The 16,929-nt window shown below is 41.0% G+C and overlaps 3 protein-coding genes and 1 pseudogene across 3 annotated transcripts; all 4 read right to left on the bottom strand.

Moving 5' to 3' along the window:
* Positions 1-12: 12 nt before the first annotated feature.
* LOC113157424 lies at positions 13-4,036 on the bottom strand (annotated as a pseudogene).
* A 148-nt stretch (positions 4,037-4,184) lies between these two features.
* On the bottom strand, positions 4,185-7,716 carry LOC113159392 (cdc42-interacting protein 4 homolog). Its single transcript, XM_026356056.1, has 3 exons — positions 7,296-7,716; positions 6,990-7,178; positions 4,185-4,576 (listed from the first exon to the last, which is right to left on the bottom strand). The coding sequence occupies exons 1-3, from the start codon at positions 7,359-7,361 to the stop codon at positions 4,514-4,516; spliced, it is 318 nt and encodes a 105-aa protein (XP_026211841.1). The 5' UTR covers positions 7,362-7,716; the 3' UTR covers positions 4,185-4,513.
* Positions 7,717-8,233: 517 nt separating this feature from the next.
* Positions 8,234-12,160, bottom strand: LOC113159347 (vascular cell adhesion protein 1). The gene is made up of 8 exons (XM_026355986.1): positions 11,904-12,160; positions 10,762-11,043; positions 10,366-10,671; positions 9,951-10,259; positions 9,558-9,809; positions 9,082-9,411; positions 8,710-8,970; positions 8,234-8,555 (listed from the first exon to the last, which is right to left on the bottom strand). Exons 1-8 carry the CDS (start codon positions 11,989-11,991, stop codon positions 8,380-8,382), a joined length of 2,004 nt encoding a protein of 667 aa, XP_026211771.1. The 5' UTR covers positions 11,992-12,160; the 3' UTR covers positions 8,234-8,379.
* A 133-nt stretch (positions 12,161-12,293) lies between these two features.
* angptl6 (angiopoietin-like 6) lies at positions 12,294-16,181 on the bottom strand. Its single transcript, XM_026356031.1, has 7 exons — positions 15,761-16,181; positions 14,603-15,099; positions 14,362-14,508; positions 14,064-14,271; positions 13,183-13,376; positions 12,795-13,065; positions 12,294-12,697 (listed from the first exon to the last, which is right to left on the bottom strand). The coding sequence occupies exons 2-7, from the start codon at positions 15,071-15,073 to the stop codon at positions 12,513-12,515; spliced, it is 1,476 nt and encodes a 491-aa protein (XP_026211816.1). The 5' UTR covers positions 15,074-15,099; positions 15,761-16,181; the 3' UTR covers positions 12,294-12,512.
* Positions 16,182-16,929: the final 748 nt, after the last annotated feature.

Raw genomic sequence — 16,929 nt, 5'->3', positions numbered from 1 at the left:
ACTAAAGCAAAATAAGATAAAGAACACAAAGGTTTTATGAGTACAAACTATACAGTAAACAGTGAGCAATCAAGATGTTCAAAATATTACAGACACATTATCACTGTGACTAAAGAGTTCAATTTAATTTCATTGAAAAAGGCACTTCTTGGAGAACATCTGATTAAATTAGCTCCCTCCACCACCACATATGTACAAAATGTAACTTACATCTGCTCCATCAGGATGTTCAGTTATGACCCTGTCATAGAAAAATAAACACAAAAAAATAAATCTCATTCTTGCTATCAGAGATAAATAAAATATCAAAAAAAAATTCAATGCCCAAAACTAAGTTAAGCCCTGGTAGTTAGAGGGATAGCTGGATTGATAAAGCTATATTGTCTATGTATCGTATGATTTCTCCAGAGATTGATGAAGAGGACGAGCAAGAGGAAGGCAATTAAAATGATAAGGGCCTTCAAAACCAGGTGCCACCAAGAAAAGCCTGAGACGCCTTCATCAGCTTTACCTGTAAGACAAACCACAACAACATAATGATATACATTAATATAAGTTAGCTCTTCACTGTGTACGTCCGAAAGTGTCCATCACACAGTCAAAGATCATACCTTTTATCTTCAGTGTGACAGATCTTGTCACCTTCCCAAATTCATTCGTGGCAACACAAATGTAAACACCAGCATTGGTAGACGTGGCTTTGATGGTTATATTCTTCTGGCGCCCTCCACTGGTCTCCCACACACTCTCTGCAGAGGTGTAGTTCCAGTGAATCTCGGGAGCAGGGTTTCCCTCAGCATGGCAGGAAAAAGTCACGTTTTCACCCTGATTCACCTCCTTACTGTCATTTCCTTCCTTGAACGTAGGGGCAACTGTCAAAAAAAAAGGGGTTGAGAAGTAGAAATAATAGGCTGCAGGCTATTCAAATAGCTGAGAGGTGGGTGTGTGGGAATAAAATAATAAATAGATTAATGGAAAACTCACAGTGTACAACAGCAATGTAAGGTTCTGAGGTTGCAGTAGGGACAGGTTCCGGTCCCTTTGGTCCTAGGTCCAGCTCAGCCTTGCATGTGAATTTTGTTCCATTGTAACTTTTCTTGGGGATCATTTTCCAGGTAGAGGTCACATTATTTGGATGCTTGGAGATGTCGTTTTTAAACGTTTCTGTGTGCACTTTTTCATGGTCTCGGTACCACTCCACAATGAGGTTTCTTTATAGGAGCCACATTGATAATGTCACATGTCAGCAAGAACTCCCTGCCCTCCACCAACGGTTCATCAGACGAAGCAGACACTGACACACTATCAGGCGTCTCTGTAATAAAAGAACATAATTGGTAAAAAGAGAAACACACTTATAATCGGCTATTTATATCGGAACCAAACCTGTTTAATACAGCATAAGATTCGTAATGTAAATTGCGTTAAGACTTATACTTACTATAGACAGTGATGTTTGGATATGTACAGTACACTGTTCATCATTTTTCAGAGTGACATAACAGAAAGGATCTGGTTTCCAGACTTCCACCCTTTCAACTTTCCACGTGACTATAGGAATTTTTACAAATCCGCTGCCTCCATGTGGAGCTTCCCAGCCCATTCCCTCAAAATCTGGGTGTGAACTGGTGCAGTTAATTGAAGCTGACTCTCCAAATCTCACCACCAGTTCAGATGGCATTAATGTTGGAGCACAATCTGTCAGTGAAAATCAATCAGATCCAATTACCTTCATGCTGATGCACAGTAATAATGAATATTCAACTGTATCCAGTTGACCATCACAGAAATAAGTGTTACATATTTCATATCCAATCAAATGTACACATGGATGTTTACCGTTTTGTAGGGCTGATGCTGCCGGTGTGGTCACGTCTACAACAGGTGGACTGATTTTTCTTTTCACATAAACATGGATTTGCTCAGTTATGCTTCCCACAGTATTGCTAGCTGTGCAGGTGTAGGTTGCATTGGCGTTTACTTCAGTAATTGTAAGACTGGGATTGTTTTCGTTTTCCAACATCTTCCCATCTTTGGTCCAGTGATAGTCAGGAGGAGGGTTTCCATCAGCCTCACAGCTCACGGTGACAATATTACCCTCTTCCACATCAATAACATCAGCAGTTTTGTATTTGAGCTCAGGAGCATCTGAAGAGGCAAATGTAACATTTAATCATTCAAAAGTGTACACAATGACATTATGTGTCTTGTCTATGCAAGGAAATTAGAAGTGGTTTTTACTGTTGCTTACTCACAGTTCACAGAAACGATGATTGTGCTTGAAGTTACAACCAAGTCTGTGTCATAGTCCAGCTGAGCCTCACAGCTATACTGAACTTCATCTTTCTCTCTGCTGACGCTGACTGGCAGGAAAGAGGAAAAATTTGCTGGTGTTTTGTCTTCTTTGGTGAAAGACGTTGTCTTGATGGTTATGTCGTCTTTGGACCACCTCACGGTGAAGTCCTGCACAGGCGCAACATTGATGATATCACACTGCAACTTATGTTGTTCTCCTTCCACCATAACACCAACAGGATGCAGGTAAGCCATATCGGGATTCTCTATCAAAATGAAATCAGACAATGACAAAATTATCTTGATTGTTACTGATCTTTTACCACTTCATAATATTCATTTGAAATCATACTTACTGTACACAGTGATTTCAAGGTCTTTGCTGCACTTAACAGTTTCATTCAGCTTTATTATGCAAGAGCCGTTTATATTCCATTCAGACGCTATCAGTGCCCATTGGACAAAAGCGCGCTCATTTTCCATGTCAGTGCATTCGGTTCCACTGCACCACTGCATCCCTTCATGGTCTTGAACTATGCTGGTGCAGTTTACCAAGAGATCCTGTCCATATTTTATTTTAACCTCTGGAGGATCCAGCGTAAGAGGGTTGTGCTCTGCAGGGCATGTACTGACCACATCTGTTGACAGACGAAAACAGTCATTTTCTCACTGTACTTCAGGCTTTGCTGCACTCTAGCAGCTCAGTACATGAATGCATGCCGTTTATACCAGGAACAACCTTACACGTGTAATGTGTGAGGCTGAATTTTAGCTCATGGCACAATGGCGTGTCCATGAAGTACCTTGTAGTAATAATATAAAAGTCGTGATAATAATGCTAAATCACAGATCTGAGATCTAGTTGTATAACGTTCACTAATTGAAAAAAGTATAGGTACTCATAACTCATAACTAGTTTTTGCTAGGCTAGTGATCCTATTGTCTTCAAACTGTATGTATATGATTGTCATGCTGAAAATGGTAATAAAAAATTCTAAGTTGTAATGTAGTGTTATTGTCTGTTTAGATTTACATCTCTGACACTGACAATATATGAACACAGAATTTATATTCTGTATGTAAATCAATATGCTGTGCTGCCGATGCCTGATCTATATATAGCTAATCTACTTCGTTAAGCCATCTGTCACAGAGGGTACAGCAGTCATTTTACCACAACCACCTACCTCTCCCAAATGTCAATGTGTTGTTTCCTTTAACAGAAGTTACACATGTATTGGCCTCTAAATATATCCACACTTTTAGATTATACACAAAAACATCACTCATCAGAAAATTAATAAACTAATAAATTATCCACCTACATTTTTTTGCTCATGCCTTCACTAGTTACACGTGGAGCTACTGAAACTATTAGCAAATCAACTGCCCCAGCATTTCAACATATTCTAAGCTCTATTCATAAAATAAATAATATGTAACACTTCAAATCTGTTCTGTTGTACACCAACACTGTAACTCACCAGACAGTAAAAACATGAACATGAGAGCGACCAACATCCTGAGAGGAAGCATGTTAGTCAGCATGCAGAAGGGTGAAGGATGGAGCATGTGAGATGTGTGTTTCAGGATGGTCTCAAAGATATCCAGCTTCAGAAAATGGTTTACATAAATCCTGTATCAGAGCTGGCCCTGATGAAGATGAACTGCCGCTAACACTTAGATAGGCTTAAAATCAGTAGAAGGGGAAATGCTACGCCCCAGTGCACAGGAAATGTACAATGTCTATGAAACGGAAATATGATGCCACAAGCAGCCTGTTTGTGGAACAATGCATGGATCCACATCCCTTTTTTTCACAAAGTCATTCACTGTTTTTAAGACGCTTACAACAATTAGTTTTGTATCATTTTATTCAAGTGCATCCACAAACTGCAACACAGTCATGTCAACTAGGTACAAATTAGTCTTAGTCATCTAAGAATTTTAAAAGCAGTCACGAAACATATCACTGAATATGTAGATTCTCTTAAAAAGATAGTTTAACATTGTTTACCTCCCTCTACAGATATTTAAGACTCACATCATACACAGCGTTCACATCACACATATTCGTAACACATCTATGTTACTATCTAGGTTTAACCATCATGGACACTCGTTTTAGAGAGTAGGACCCCCCATGGAACTCAGCCCAGTAGACCCCATCCTGGTATAGTGGTACTGCGATAGTGTCCGTCCCGATACCACACACCATTCAGGTTGGAGTGGGCGCACATGTGGTACCACCAACCTCCTTTCTGGTAATGAGCACAATTTCCTGAGGAAACAATCATAAACATAAAAGGTTATTCAAACAAAAAGTCAGCCAAGAGACAGATAATAAACAGGAACAGAGGGGGGAGGGGAGTAGACCGGTGTAGCTGTCCTTGTCTCGATCCAGAGTGGTGAAGGCCTTATTGTTGTGCCATGAGAGCGAGTCCCCTGCAGTCCCATGGTATTGTCCTAACCATAGCCTGTACCAGTCACTCTCCAGCTCCAGGTGGAAGCTGTCATACTCTGCAAACACCTGCCGGCCCTGCCAGTCCTCCAGCTTATATTGGGTTTTGTTACACTGTAAAGATACTTTGTGACTGATTTAACAGGAAATCGACTTGGAGGACGGCAACCATTAGCTGGTTAGTGGTCAGCCTTTCGTATCGCAGGTTTAATTTTGGACCTCCTTCACTGTGCTCCATTGAGATAAGAGCGGTATTTTGCTATGCAGTGAAGCTCTCTTGACCCTAATAGATACCCAATAGACAGTAGAAGTTTTTTTGTTTTTCTGACCTGGCAAACCTGATGTCATCCTGATATTGGTACAAAGATTCAATTGTGATGCCAGACATACACTGCGTTCCAAATTATTAGGCAAATGATATATTTCTCTGATTTTTATAATTAGTCAATGCAATTGACAGTATAATTTTCAACTCATCAACTATTAGGGTATAATTCGAATTTTATTAAACAAACCTCATATTGATAATATTTTTTTCAAAAATGACAAACTGAAAACACACTGTTCGTAATTATTATGTACAACAATCCTAAAACATTTTATATGTTGTAAATAACTGAAAATTGGCTTTTCTTGAATTTGCAGCATTAGCAGGTCATATTTACTGAAATCAAAAGCTATTTCAATCAAAAACATCCTAACAGGGCATGTTACATCTTAACATGGGACCCCTTTTTTATATACCATTCACAAATCTTGTATCCATTGAACTTGTGAGTTTTTGCACAGTTTCTGCTTTAATTTCTTTGCAGGATGTCAGAATAGCCTCCCAGAGCTAATGTTTTGATGCAAACTGCCTCCCACCCTAATAGATCTTTTGCTTGAGGATGCTCCACAGGTTCTCAATTGGGTTGAGGTCAGGGGAGGATGGTGGCCACACCGTGAGTTTCTCAACTTTTATGCCCATAGCAGCCAATGACACAGAGGTATTCTTCGCAGCATAAGATGGTGCATTGTCAAGCATTAAGATGATTTTGCTACGGAAGGCACGGTACTTCTTTTTGTACCATGGAAGAAAGTGGTCAGTCAAAAACTCTATATACTTTGCAGAGGTCATTTTCACACCTTCAGGGACCCTAAAGGGGCCTACCAGCTCTCTCCCCATGATTCTGGCCCAAAACATGACTCCGCCACCTCCTTGTTGACGTCACACCCTGGTTGGGACATGTTGGCCATCCACCAACCATCCACTTCTCCATCCATCTGGACCATCCAGGGTTGCACGACACTCATCAGTAAACAAGACAGTTTGAAAATTAGTCTTCGTGATTGTCTGGGCCCACTGCAACCGTTTCTGATTGTGAGCATTGTTGTGGAAATTTTCATCTGCTGGTGAAGAATGAAGGATTTCACACCCAGGTGACAGTTCCTGAGAGGCTCAGACAGCATGATCAAAAGACAGAATTTGTTTCATACTTTGGTAAGAAAACAGAAGGTTGAGTGTCTGAGGAAGTTAGATACCAGGAGATACAAAGAGCTTAAATTCCCATTACAGCATTGGTTAGGGGTGGCCGAATGGAACGTTTATGCACAACTGCAAGCCTCTGTAGGATCCTACACCTTGAGGTTCGTGGAACTTCAGAGGTGCCAGCAGCTTCAAATACCTGTTTGCTGCTTTGTAATGGCATTTTAGCAGCTGCTCTCTTAATACAATTAATTTGTCTGGCAGAAACCTTCCTTATTCTGCCTTTATCTGCACAAACCAGTCTGTGCTCTGAATCAGCCACAAATGTCTTTACAGTACGATGATTACGGTTAAGTTTTCATGAAATATGTCATGTTTTCATACCTTGTTCAAGGCATTGCACTATTTGACGCATTTTGGAAACCACGCTGCAGAGAGAGGGAGGTCGTGGATGGGGCAAGGTTTATTCACTCACAGCCAGCAACGGAGTCATGCAAAGGACCTTTTCTAGAATTCTGAGCTATGGAGATGAGAAGATTATGTATGTGTGCTGCCTGTGTGTAACCACAACTTCAGGTCCATCATGAGTGCTCTGCCTCGTTGCTCTGTGGCTCAAACGCTAGCATTGCCGTGCAAGTAGTAACAGATTTTCAAATCAGCAGTCACTGATCATTGGCGGGGGGGTGACTAACTAATTCATTTCACATTTCCACAATGCAAACAAAAGGACCTTCGGTCAGTGTGCTCTACTATCATCAAATGTCCTACCTTACTCTTTTTGCTGAAAAGCCAAAAGTTTTTGCTCCTGTTCTTTCCTGGAAGGTCCACGTGGCTTTTAGGTGTACCCAGGCTACTGTCAGATGAGGCTCGATTGATGCCCTGACTGTAGTCCTCAAACTCCAAATCCCCAGGGCGCTCAAAGCCTGACTTGTTCTGCTCTATTACAGCAATGGAGTCCTGCATTGCGTGCAATGATGGATAAGAGCAATCAACAGTTACAACAGCAAAACAAATTGATAGTATAAAGCCATACTGCATATTATAATCCATTTAGCAGTTTTGAGACTAACTCACATTCCTCTCATTAACATTAGTGCCAGCTTTAGTAATGCCCTCCAGGCACTTGCCAATGATAGGCATCACATGCTTCTCTGTGTCTGAGAACAAAATGTAGCCCTGGGCCAACTTCTTTACTCGCCTCTCATCCAGATCCTGCACTTTCTAGTAAACACACAATGGTTACTCAGACAATGCCATTATTAGGATTGAGACAATACAGAGTGATATCTAGCCTGTAATACCATGTGTATGTTCATGTTTCTGTGGTAGAGCTATAAAATACAAGAACAGAAACTAACTAGTTTAAATGTATTATTTGGTGCAAATGTCACATTGAAATATGAAAGTCTTCATTCATTCATTCATTCATTTTCTTCCGCTTATCTGGGGCCGTGTCGCGGGGGGAGCAGCTTAAGCAGAGATGCCCAGACTTCCCTCTCCCTAGACACCTCCTCCAGCTCTTCCGGGGGAACACTGAGGCGTTCCCAGGCCAGCCAACTTTGCTGAATTGATGAAACTAAAATAAACCCAAGAATCAACAGACGCTAAAACACACGACTGATGCTGGACACAGTCAGTCAGTCAGTCACAGTGCTGCTCATCTCACAATTGTCCCATAATTAAGGCCTGAAGCAGGTTTCTCTATTTCCAATTGAACGATTTAAGTGAAATGAGGCTACAACGCTGCAGAAATGTGGCGTCACTGTGCAAAATGTTGGAAAGATTTTTGTTCATTCACAGCATAGAAACATAAAACTGTCGAGGAAGCAAAATAAGATAAAGAACACAAAATAAGATAAAGAACACAAAGGTTTTATAAGTACAAACTATACAGTAAACAGTGAGCAATCAAGATGTTCAAAATAGGACACATTATCACTGTCACTAAAGAATTCAACTTAATTTCATTGAAAAAGGCACTTCTTGGAGAACATCTGATTAAATTAGCCACATATGTACAAAATGTAACTTACATCTGCTCCATCAGGATGTTAAGTTATGATCCTGTCATAGAAAAATAAACACAAAAAAAATAAATCTCATTCTTGCTATTAGAGATAAATAAAATATAAAAAAAAATTCAGTGCCCAAAACTAAGTTAAGCCTTGGTAGCTAGAGGGATAGCTGGATTGATAAAGCTATATTGTCCATGTTTTGTATGATAGCTCCAGAGTTTGATGAAGAGGACGAGGAAGACGATGGCAATTAAAACCATAAGACCCATCAACACCAGGTGCCACCAAGAAAAGCCTGAGACGCCTTCATCAGCCTTATCTGTAAGACAAACCACAACAACATAAATTGGTTTACTTCTCCCTTACTGATGAAATAAATGAATTTTTCTGCACACTATGATATACATTAATATAAGTTAGCTCTTCACTGTGTACACATCCGAAAGTGTCCATCACACAGTCAATGATCATACCTTTTATCTTCAGTGTGACAGATCTTGTCACCTTCCCAAATTCATTTATGGCAACACAAATGTAAACACCAGCATTGGTAGACGTGGCTTTAATGGTTATATTCTTCTGGCGCCCTCCACTGGTCTCCCACACACTCTCTGCAGAGGTGTAGTTCCAGTGAATCTCGGGAGCAGGGTTTCCCTCAGCATGGCAGGAAAAAGTCACGTTTTCACCCTGATTCACCTCCTTACTGTCATTTCCTTCCTTGAACGTAGGGGCAACTGTCGAAAAAAAGGGGTTGAGAAGTAGAAATAATAGGCTGCAGGCTATTCAAATAGCTGGGAGGTGGGTGTGTGGGAATAAAATAATAAATAGATTAATGGAAAACTCACAGTGTACAACAGCAATGTAAGGTTCTGAGGTTGCAGTAGGGACAGGCTCCGGTCCCTTTGGTCCTAGGTCCAGCTCAGCCTTGCATGTGAATTTTGTTCCATTGTAACTTTTCTTGGGGATCATTTTCCAGGTAGAGGTCACATTATTTGGCAGCTCTGAGGTGTCGTTCTTAAACATTTCTGTGTGCACCTTTTCATGGTCTCGGTACCACTTCACAATGAGGTTTCTTTTAGGAGCCACATTGATAATGTCACATGTCAGCGAGAACTCCCTGCCCTCCACCAACGGTTCATCAGACGAAGCAGACACTGACACACTATCAGGAGTCTCTGTAATAAAGAACATAATTGGTAAAAAGAGAAACACACTTATAATCGGCTATTTATATCAGAACCAAACCAGTTTAAGACGTATACATCCACAAATACAGTATAAGATTCATAATGTATATTGCGCTCAGAAGACTTATACTTACTATAGACAGTGATATTTGGATGTACAGTACATTGTTCCTTTTCCAGAGTGACATAACAGAAAGGATCTGGTTTCCAGACTTCCAGCCTTTCAACTTCCCAGATGACTATAGAACTTTTTACATATCTGCTACCTCCATATGGAGCTTCCCAGCCCATTATGTCAAAATCTGGGTGTGAACTGGTGCAGTTAATTGAAGCTGACTCTCCAAATCTCACCACCAGTTCAGGTGGTATTAATGTTGGAGTACAACCTGTCACGGAAAATCAATCAGATTCAGTTAGCCTCATGTTGATGCACAGTAATAATGAGTATTCAACTGTATCCAGTTGACCATCACAGAAACAAGTGTTACATATTTCATATCCAATCAAATGTACACATGGGTGTTTACCGTTTTGTGGGGCTGATGCTACCGGTGTGGTCACGTCTACAACAGGTGGACTGATTTTTCTTCTCACATAAACATGGATTTGCTCAGTTATGTATCCCACAGTATTGCTAGCTGTGCAGATGTAGGTTGCATTGGCGTTTACTTCAGTAATTGTAAGACTGGGACTGTTTTCGTTTTCCAACATCTTCCCATCTTTGGTCCAGTGATAGTCAGGAGGAGGGTTTCCATCAGCTTCACAGCTCAAGGTGACATTATTACCCTCTTCCACATCAAAAACATCATCAGTTTTGTATTTGAGCTCAGGAGCGTCTGAAGAGGCAAATGTAATATTTAATCATTCAAAAGTGTACACAATGACATTATGTGTCTTGTCTATGCAAGGAATTAGAAGTGGTTTTTACTGTTGCTTACTCACAGTTCACAGAAACGCTGATTGTGCTAGAATTAACAACAGAGTCTGTGTCATAGTCCAGCTGAGCCTCACAGCTAAACTGAACTTCATCTTTTTCTCTGCCGACGGTGACTGACACGAAAGAGGAAAAATTTGCTGGTGTTTTGTCTTCTTTGGTGAAAGACGTTATCATGATGGTTACGTTGTCTTTGGACCACCTCACGGTAAAGTTCTGCACAGGCGCAACATTGATGATATCACACTGCAACTTATGTTGTTCTCCTTCCAACATAACATCGACAGGATGCAGGTGAACCACATCTGGATTCTCTATCAAAATGAAATCACACAATGACAAATTTATCTTGATTGTTACTGATCTTTTTCCACTTCATAATATTCATTTGAAATCATACTTACTGTACACAGTGATTTCAAGGTCTTTGCTGCACTTAACAGAATCATTCAGCTTTATTATGCAAGAGCCGTTTATATTCCATTCAGACGCTATCAGTGCCCATTGGACAAAAGCGCGCTCATATTCCATGCCTTCACATTCGGTTCCACTGCACCACTGCATCCCTTCATGGTCTTGAACTATGCTGGTGCAGTTTACCAAGAGCTCCTGTCCATATTTTATTTTAACCTCTGGAGGATCCAGTGTAAGAGGGTTTTGCTCTGCAGGGCATGTACTGACCACATCTGTAGACAGACGAAAACAGTCATTCGCTCACTGTACTTCAGGCTTTGCTGCACTCTGGCGGCTCAGTACATGAATGCATGCCGTTTATACCAGGAACAACCTTACACGTGTAATGTGTGAGGCTGAATTTTAGCTCATGGCACAATGGCGTGTCCATGAAGTACCTTGTAATAATAATATAAAAGTCATGATAATAATGCTGAATCACAGATCTGAGATCTAGTTGTACAACATTCACTAATTGAAAAAAAATAGTTTTTTCACAATGTAAGTATAGGTACTCATAACTCATAACATAGTTATTGCTAGGCTAGTGATCCTATTGTCTCTGTATATGATAGTCATGCTGAAAATGGTAATAAAAAATTGTAATCTAGTGTTATTGTCTGTTGAGATTTACATCTCTGACACTGACAATATATGAACACAGAATTTATATTCTGTATGTAAATCAATATGCTGTGCTGCCGATGACTGATCTATATATAGCTAATCTACTTCGTTAAGCCATCTGTCACAGAGAGTACAGCAGTCATTTTACCAAAACCACCTACCTCTCCCAAATGTCAATGTGTTGTTTCCTTTAACAGAAGTTACACATGTATTGGCCTCTAAATATATCCACACTTTTAGATTATAGACAAAAACATCACTCATCAGAAAATAAAAAATTAATAAACTACTAAATTATTCACCTACATTTCTTTTGCTCATGCCTTCAATAGTTACACGTGGAGCTACTGAAACTGTTAGCAAATCAACTGCCCCAGCATTTCAACATATTCTCAGCTCTATTCATAAAATAAATAATATGTAACACTTCAAATCTGTTCTGTTGTACACCAACACTGTAACTCACCAGACAGTAAAAACATGAACATGAGAGCGACCAACATCCTGAGAGGAAGCATGTTAGTCAGCATGCAGAAGGGTGAAGGATGGAGCATGTGAGATGTGTGTTTCAGGATGGTCTCAAAGATATCCAGCTTCAGAAAATGGTTTACATAAATCCTGTATCAGAGCTGGCCCTGATGAAGATGAACTGCCGCTAACACTTAGATAGGCTTAAAATCAGTAGAAGGGGAAATGCTACGCCCCAGTGCACAGGAAATGTACAATGTCTATGAAACGGAAATATGATGCCACAAGCAGCCTGTTTGTGGAACAATGCATGAATCCACACCCCTTTTTTTCACAAAGTCATTCACTGTGTTTTCAAGAAGCTCACAATAATTAATTTGTCATCATTTTATTCAAGTGCATCCACAAACTGCAACACAGTCATGTCAACTAGGTACAAATTAGTCTTAGTCATCTAAGAATTCAAAAACAGTCACGAGACATATCACTGAATATGTAGATTCTCTTAAAAAGATAGTTTAACATTGTTTACCTCCCTCTACAGATATTTAAGATTCACATCATACACAGCGTTCACATCACACATATTCGTAACACATCTATGTTACTATCTAGGTTTAACCATCATGGACACTCGTTTTAGAGAGTAGGACCCCCCATGGAACTCAGCCCAGTAGACCCCATCCTGGTAGCGGCTGCGATAGTGTCCACCCCGATACCACACACCATTCAGGTTGGAGTGGGCGCACATGTGGTACCACCAACCTCCTTTCTGGTAATGAGCACAATTTCCTGAGGAAACAATCAAAAAAACATAAAATGTTATTCAAACGAAGAGTCAGCCAAGAGACAGATAATAAACAGGAACAGAGGGGGGAGGGGAGCAGACCGGTGTAGCCGTCCTTGTCTCGATCCAGAGTGGTGAAGGCCTTATTGTTGTGCCATGAGAGCGAGTCCCCTGCAGTCCCATGGTATTGTCCCAATCGTAGTCTGTACCAGTCACTCTCCAGCTCCAGGTGGAAGCTGTCATACTCTGCAAACACCTGCCGGCCCTGCCAGTCCTCCAGCGCCACCCGTAGCTTATATTGGGCCTGTTTTGTTAACCAGTAGAGATGTTCCAGGCCGAGCCAGTACTCTCCATCTAGGTTCCCAAAGCCTTGCTGTAACACACCAACACACCACTTTACTTCATTTGCATATTGTTTTCAGTTGAAGATAGATAATTATTATTCTGACATTAAAGGAACAAGGCAGATTTTAAACAGGCAAGACATCACCTTGTACTGCTCCCAGTTCCTGAAGAAGTTAACCGACCCGTCCTGTCTCCTCTGGATGACCGTCCAGCCTCCCTGAGCCTGGCTCTGCTCACACCACGCCTGCACGAGGCGGTTGGCGCTCTGCAGGTGAAGCAGGTAGATCCCACTTGTGGTTTCTCCGGATTCCAGCACATGCTGACAGTCCCGCCACGGTCCTGAGTCGGGAGACAAATATGGTATAATGAGAAAAGACAAATGCAGATATCTGTGTCCCCCTGTCTGTGTTGTGCACTTTCAAAATTGTTAGTATTATGTAATATTACTTTGTGTTACAGAAAAGAAAAACTATCTGAAAAACACAAAGAGTAGCTACTTGTATAGGAGTTTCTATTTGTTTTAGCACCAGGAAAATTACACACAAGCTGCAGCTTTACCTTATTTGTTTAAAGCTTTTTCTAAAACATGCCAGTGACTTAAATCTCCCACCCCATAATGTCTAATGGTCCTTTTTGACAGGCATTCACAGTCCTCAGTTAAATTCACACAATAACCATGTCACCTCTTTTAGGAAGTGGTTAGTCACATGTGTGATGTATCACATCGATACTGCTGACTTGTTTACTGTGTTGTCATTCAAACATTACGGTTGTGCAGGTTGTGCCCCACCAAACACTGTGGTTTCTGTGTGTTGCTCGTTTCCTCTGTCCTGATAAGAGCTGTTAGCCGTTTTCGACAGTGTTTAGAAATTCTCAGGGTGATAGGGCTCCCACCAGCAGGTCACTGACTCCATCAGCTTCTGTTGCTTGTCTTAGCAGTTAAGTAACCCTGACTGAGGACTGACACACTCATGCACAAGTCTCATCTAGTACTTCTGCTAAAAGACGTGTTTGACATGGGTGTACCTGGAGTCTTTGTGACAGGGAAGCTAATGAAAGGAGGGCCTGTGGGAGTGTTGTCTGTGGTGGTGGGGAGGGAAGGAACCCCCCCTGCTTTTCCCTGCTTTGGTGGAGGAGCACTTTGATCCCTTTGAACATCATTGGTTATTTCTTTGGCTTCAGAGCTGTAATTTGGATGAACGTTGGACGAACTTTTTGGTGGTTCACTCGTCACCTGTTCACAAAACAAAACCAACACACCGTTCTCAGTTCCTGTGTTGAAACCAAAAAACATGCAACATTCAAACCACGACTTGTTCTGTACCACAGAGGACAGGTGAGTAGAGTGCGTTGCGCTGCACTGGCACTGCTTCTCCAAACGAGCAATAAACTGGTTTTGGGAGCTCATCATGGAGGTGAGGGCTCCATACTTCTTCTCCAACTCTCTGTAATTACTGGACACCTGTAGAGCCTGAGATAGTACACCACACCAAACATAAGGACTCATTAACACACAGTCTGTGTTGTGAATCCAGCATCACTAAAGACTACAGATCTCCGCTCACCTGAGTTGTTGCATTTAGCAGGAGGTTCTCCACCCTTTGCTGTTCTAAAGCCTGGTCTTTCTTTTGTATGACTTCATGCAGCAGCTGGGCATAGAGCTGGGCAATACGAGAGTTCATGCTGTTACTTTCTTTACGCAGGGCTCTTATCTCCACAGAGAGGGCTCCCTCCTGCTCCAGTTGGCCGCGGAGCTTCTCCAGCTGTTCCTGCTGCCGCCTGAGCTCCACCCGCAGCTCTGCCACCTCTGAGCGGTTGGTAGCAGCAGACTGCGTGTTCAAACACAGCGCCCCTGTCAGTTTCTGCTGTGGAACAATGAAGGTGTAGGAGCAGCGACCTCCTTTGGCGTCTGAAGATCGTGAGGGACGTTTCTGAGCGTTTTCTACATTGGCTTCCTCCTTCCTCCCGTCTGTTCCTGGTACATCCAGGCAGAGAGTTAGGAAAAGAATCAGACCTGTGGTCAGTATCTTCTCCATGAAGTTGTTGAACTGTTGAGGACACCCTGTTAGTGAAGGAAAGAACATGATAAGAATTCGACAGCAAATACAACACCTGATAATCTTTGACTCGCCATCCATCATTCAGACACTTTGATACACAGACCAAGTTTGTAATCAAGGAAACTTGTGTTGTGGTATTTGAGTGTTCGCCAGATGTCTCCCTGCAAAGTTAAAGTCCACACATTTCCTTCTGGCTGGAGTTTATTTGCTGATCAATAGTGAAGAGACAACAGTCAACACAAGCCAGCCAGAGTCAACACACCTGAATCTCACGGTCAACAGACGGGTCAGCTCCACATCCAACCACAACAACCGCGGTCAACACCATAAACACATCAGTCCAAATACATCAATATTTACATCTTATACAAAAATCTTTAAGTGCGACACGCTCATTGAAGCACATCACTGTGTGGTATCAGACAAAATATTTTTCTTCTAAAACAAACCAGCACTTTTTCTTCTGTGCTGGTTTCAGGAAAGAAAATCCAGTACAGATAATTAACATGTGCACAGTATTGATTTACAGTAATGATTTACCATAAATCAAATGATTATTAGTCTATGTGCAACTTTGGAGAACAATAAGTGCAATATATATATATGTATTAGTCTACATAAAAGTAGATTGTACTGAAAGACAAGAGAAAACTCAGAACTTACCGCAGCAGCTGAGAAGTGTTTTAATGTCTTATCTCTGTTTCAGTGTCTGCCAGAAGCTCCCAGGAGGCACAGATATCAAAACATTTTAAAAATCAAACCTTCAAAGATCAAGATTTAAAATCATAACAATGAGCCGCTTCCTCCAAACTAATAGTTCTCTTTTGTGTGTTTTAAGTGAAATTCAAGGTAAAAAAAAAAAAAGAAAAGTAGGTCACAAATGAATCTTAAGAGTTTTTGCAGCAGGTAGGCCAACCCCGTCTACTCCAGGGATCCTGTCTCAGGAGCTCGGAAGAAGTCGACAGCTAATTACAAAGTATTCAAATGACCCAGTACTTGTTGTGTAGCTCGGCGCTCTGTGCAGCAATCCTGAGATGTCTCCTCCCTGTGTGAGCAGCCTGCTGTTCTGCCACAGATGCCATCCCAGAAAGAACTGAGTTGTCTTAGCATGTCGTCTTAATACAGTGGTTTACACTTTTACTCTATTACTGAAACATCTTTAACGTGATTCAAAATGTTAGTTCTGTTGTGAATGTTGTAGTATTTTTTATGTCAGTGATGTAAAATCAGTAACCAGCAACTGTTACTGTTCCAATTAATGTGGTGGAGTACAAAGGTCAGTGTACATGTAGTATTGTAAGTATTACACTTACACTACACTTACAGCCATTGTGGGCTGATGGTCACACCCAAACAGGACTGTCATATGTATATTTTTGGAAGTGATTGTGGACAACAAAGGAACAATTTCCTGGGTCTGGGAAACATGTTATCCTCACTGTGCACACGAGAATAAACGCTTTTCTGCCATTTTATGGTCACAATATGAAACTACAACCATGAAATAATTAGTAACACTTCAGTTGATGGTTAATGAGGGAAACGACTTCCTTTGGTTAATAAACATTTAACCTTTAAAAGTACCACAAAGCAGTACCACACAGCTTCATAAATCATGGTATTATAGTATGGTAATAGCGGAACTATGACATCTAATGATACTGCACAGTTGTATTGGCCCTTTTGTGCGCATTTAAATTTTACTTGAGCTGTATGATGATTTAAATGTTACAGAAACATGTTTTTCTACGTTTCTAAACGGTCCACTGAGTGTAATATCATTATGCAGTGTGTGCATCTGGAGGCGGTAGGAACATTAACATTGTGAGACA

The sequence above is a fragment of the Anabas testudineus genome, chromosome 8, assembly GCF_900324465.2.
Source record: "Anabas testudineus chromosome 8, fAnaTes1.2, whole genome shotgun sequence".
In the NCBI taxonomy this organism is placed as follows: Eukaryota; Metazoa; Chordata; class Actinopteri; order Anabantiformes; family Anabantidae; genus Anabas; species Anabas testudineus.
The sequence above is the reverse complement of the archived record's forward strand: the minus strand, read 5'-3'. Positions and strand labels throughout refer to the sequence as shown.

Coding starts and splice junctions, on each gene's coding strand:
- angptl6 (XM_026356031.1), bottom strand. CDS start 15,073: ATGGAGAAGATACTGACCACAGGTCTGATTCTTTTCCTAACTCTCTGC. Junction 13,377..14,063: donor CCCTGTCACAAAGACTCCAG/GTACACCCATGT, acceptor CTCCCGACTCAG/GACCGTGGCGGGACTGTCAG. Junction 13,066..13,182: donor GGAACTGGGAGCAGTACAAG/GTGATGTCTTGC, acceptor GGTGTGTTACAG/CAAGGCTTTGGGAACCTAGA.
- LOC113159347 (XM_026355986.1), bottom strand. CDS start 11,991: ATGCTCCATCCTTCACCCTTCTGCATGCTGACTAACATGCTTCCTCTC. Junction 10,260..10,365: donor AATCAGCGTTTCTGTGAACT/GTGAGTAAGCAA, acceptor TTGCCTCTTCAG/ACGCTCCTGAGCTCAAATAC. Junction 9,412..9,557: donor TCCAAATATCACTGTCTATA/GTAAGTATAAGT, acceptor TCTTTATTACAG/AGACTCCTGATAGTGTGTCA.
- LOC113159392 (XM_026356056.1), bottom strand. CDS start 7,361: ATGCCTATCATTGGCAAGTGCCTGGAGGGCATTACTAAAGCTGGCACT. Junction 7,179..7,295: donor CTAATGTTAATGAGAGGAAT/GTGAGTTAGTCT, acceptor CACGCAATGCAG/GACTCCATTGCTGTAATAGA. Junction 4,577..6,989: donor TTTTCAGCAAAAAGAGTAAG/GTAGGACATTTG, acceptor TTGTTTCCTCAG/GAAATTGTGCTCATTACCAG.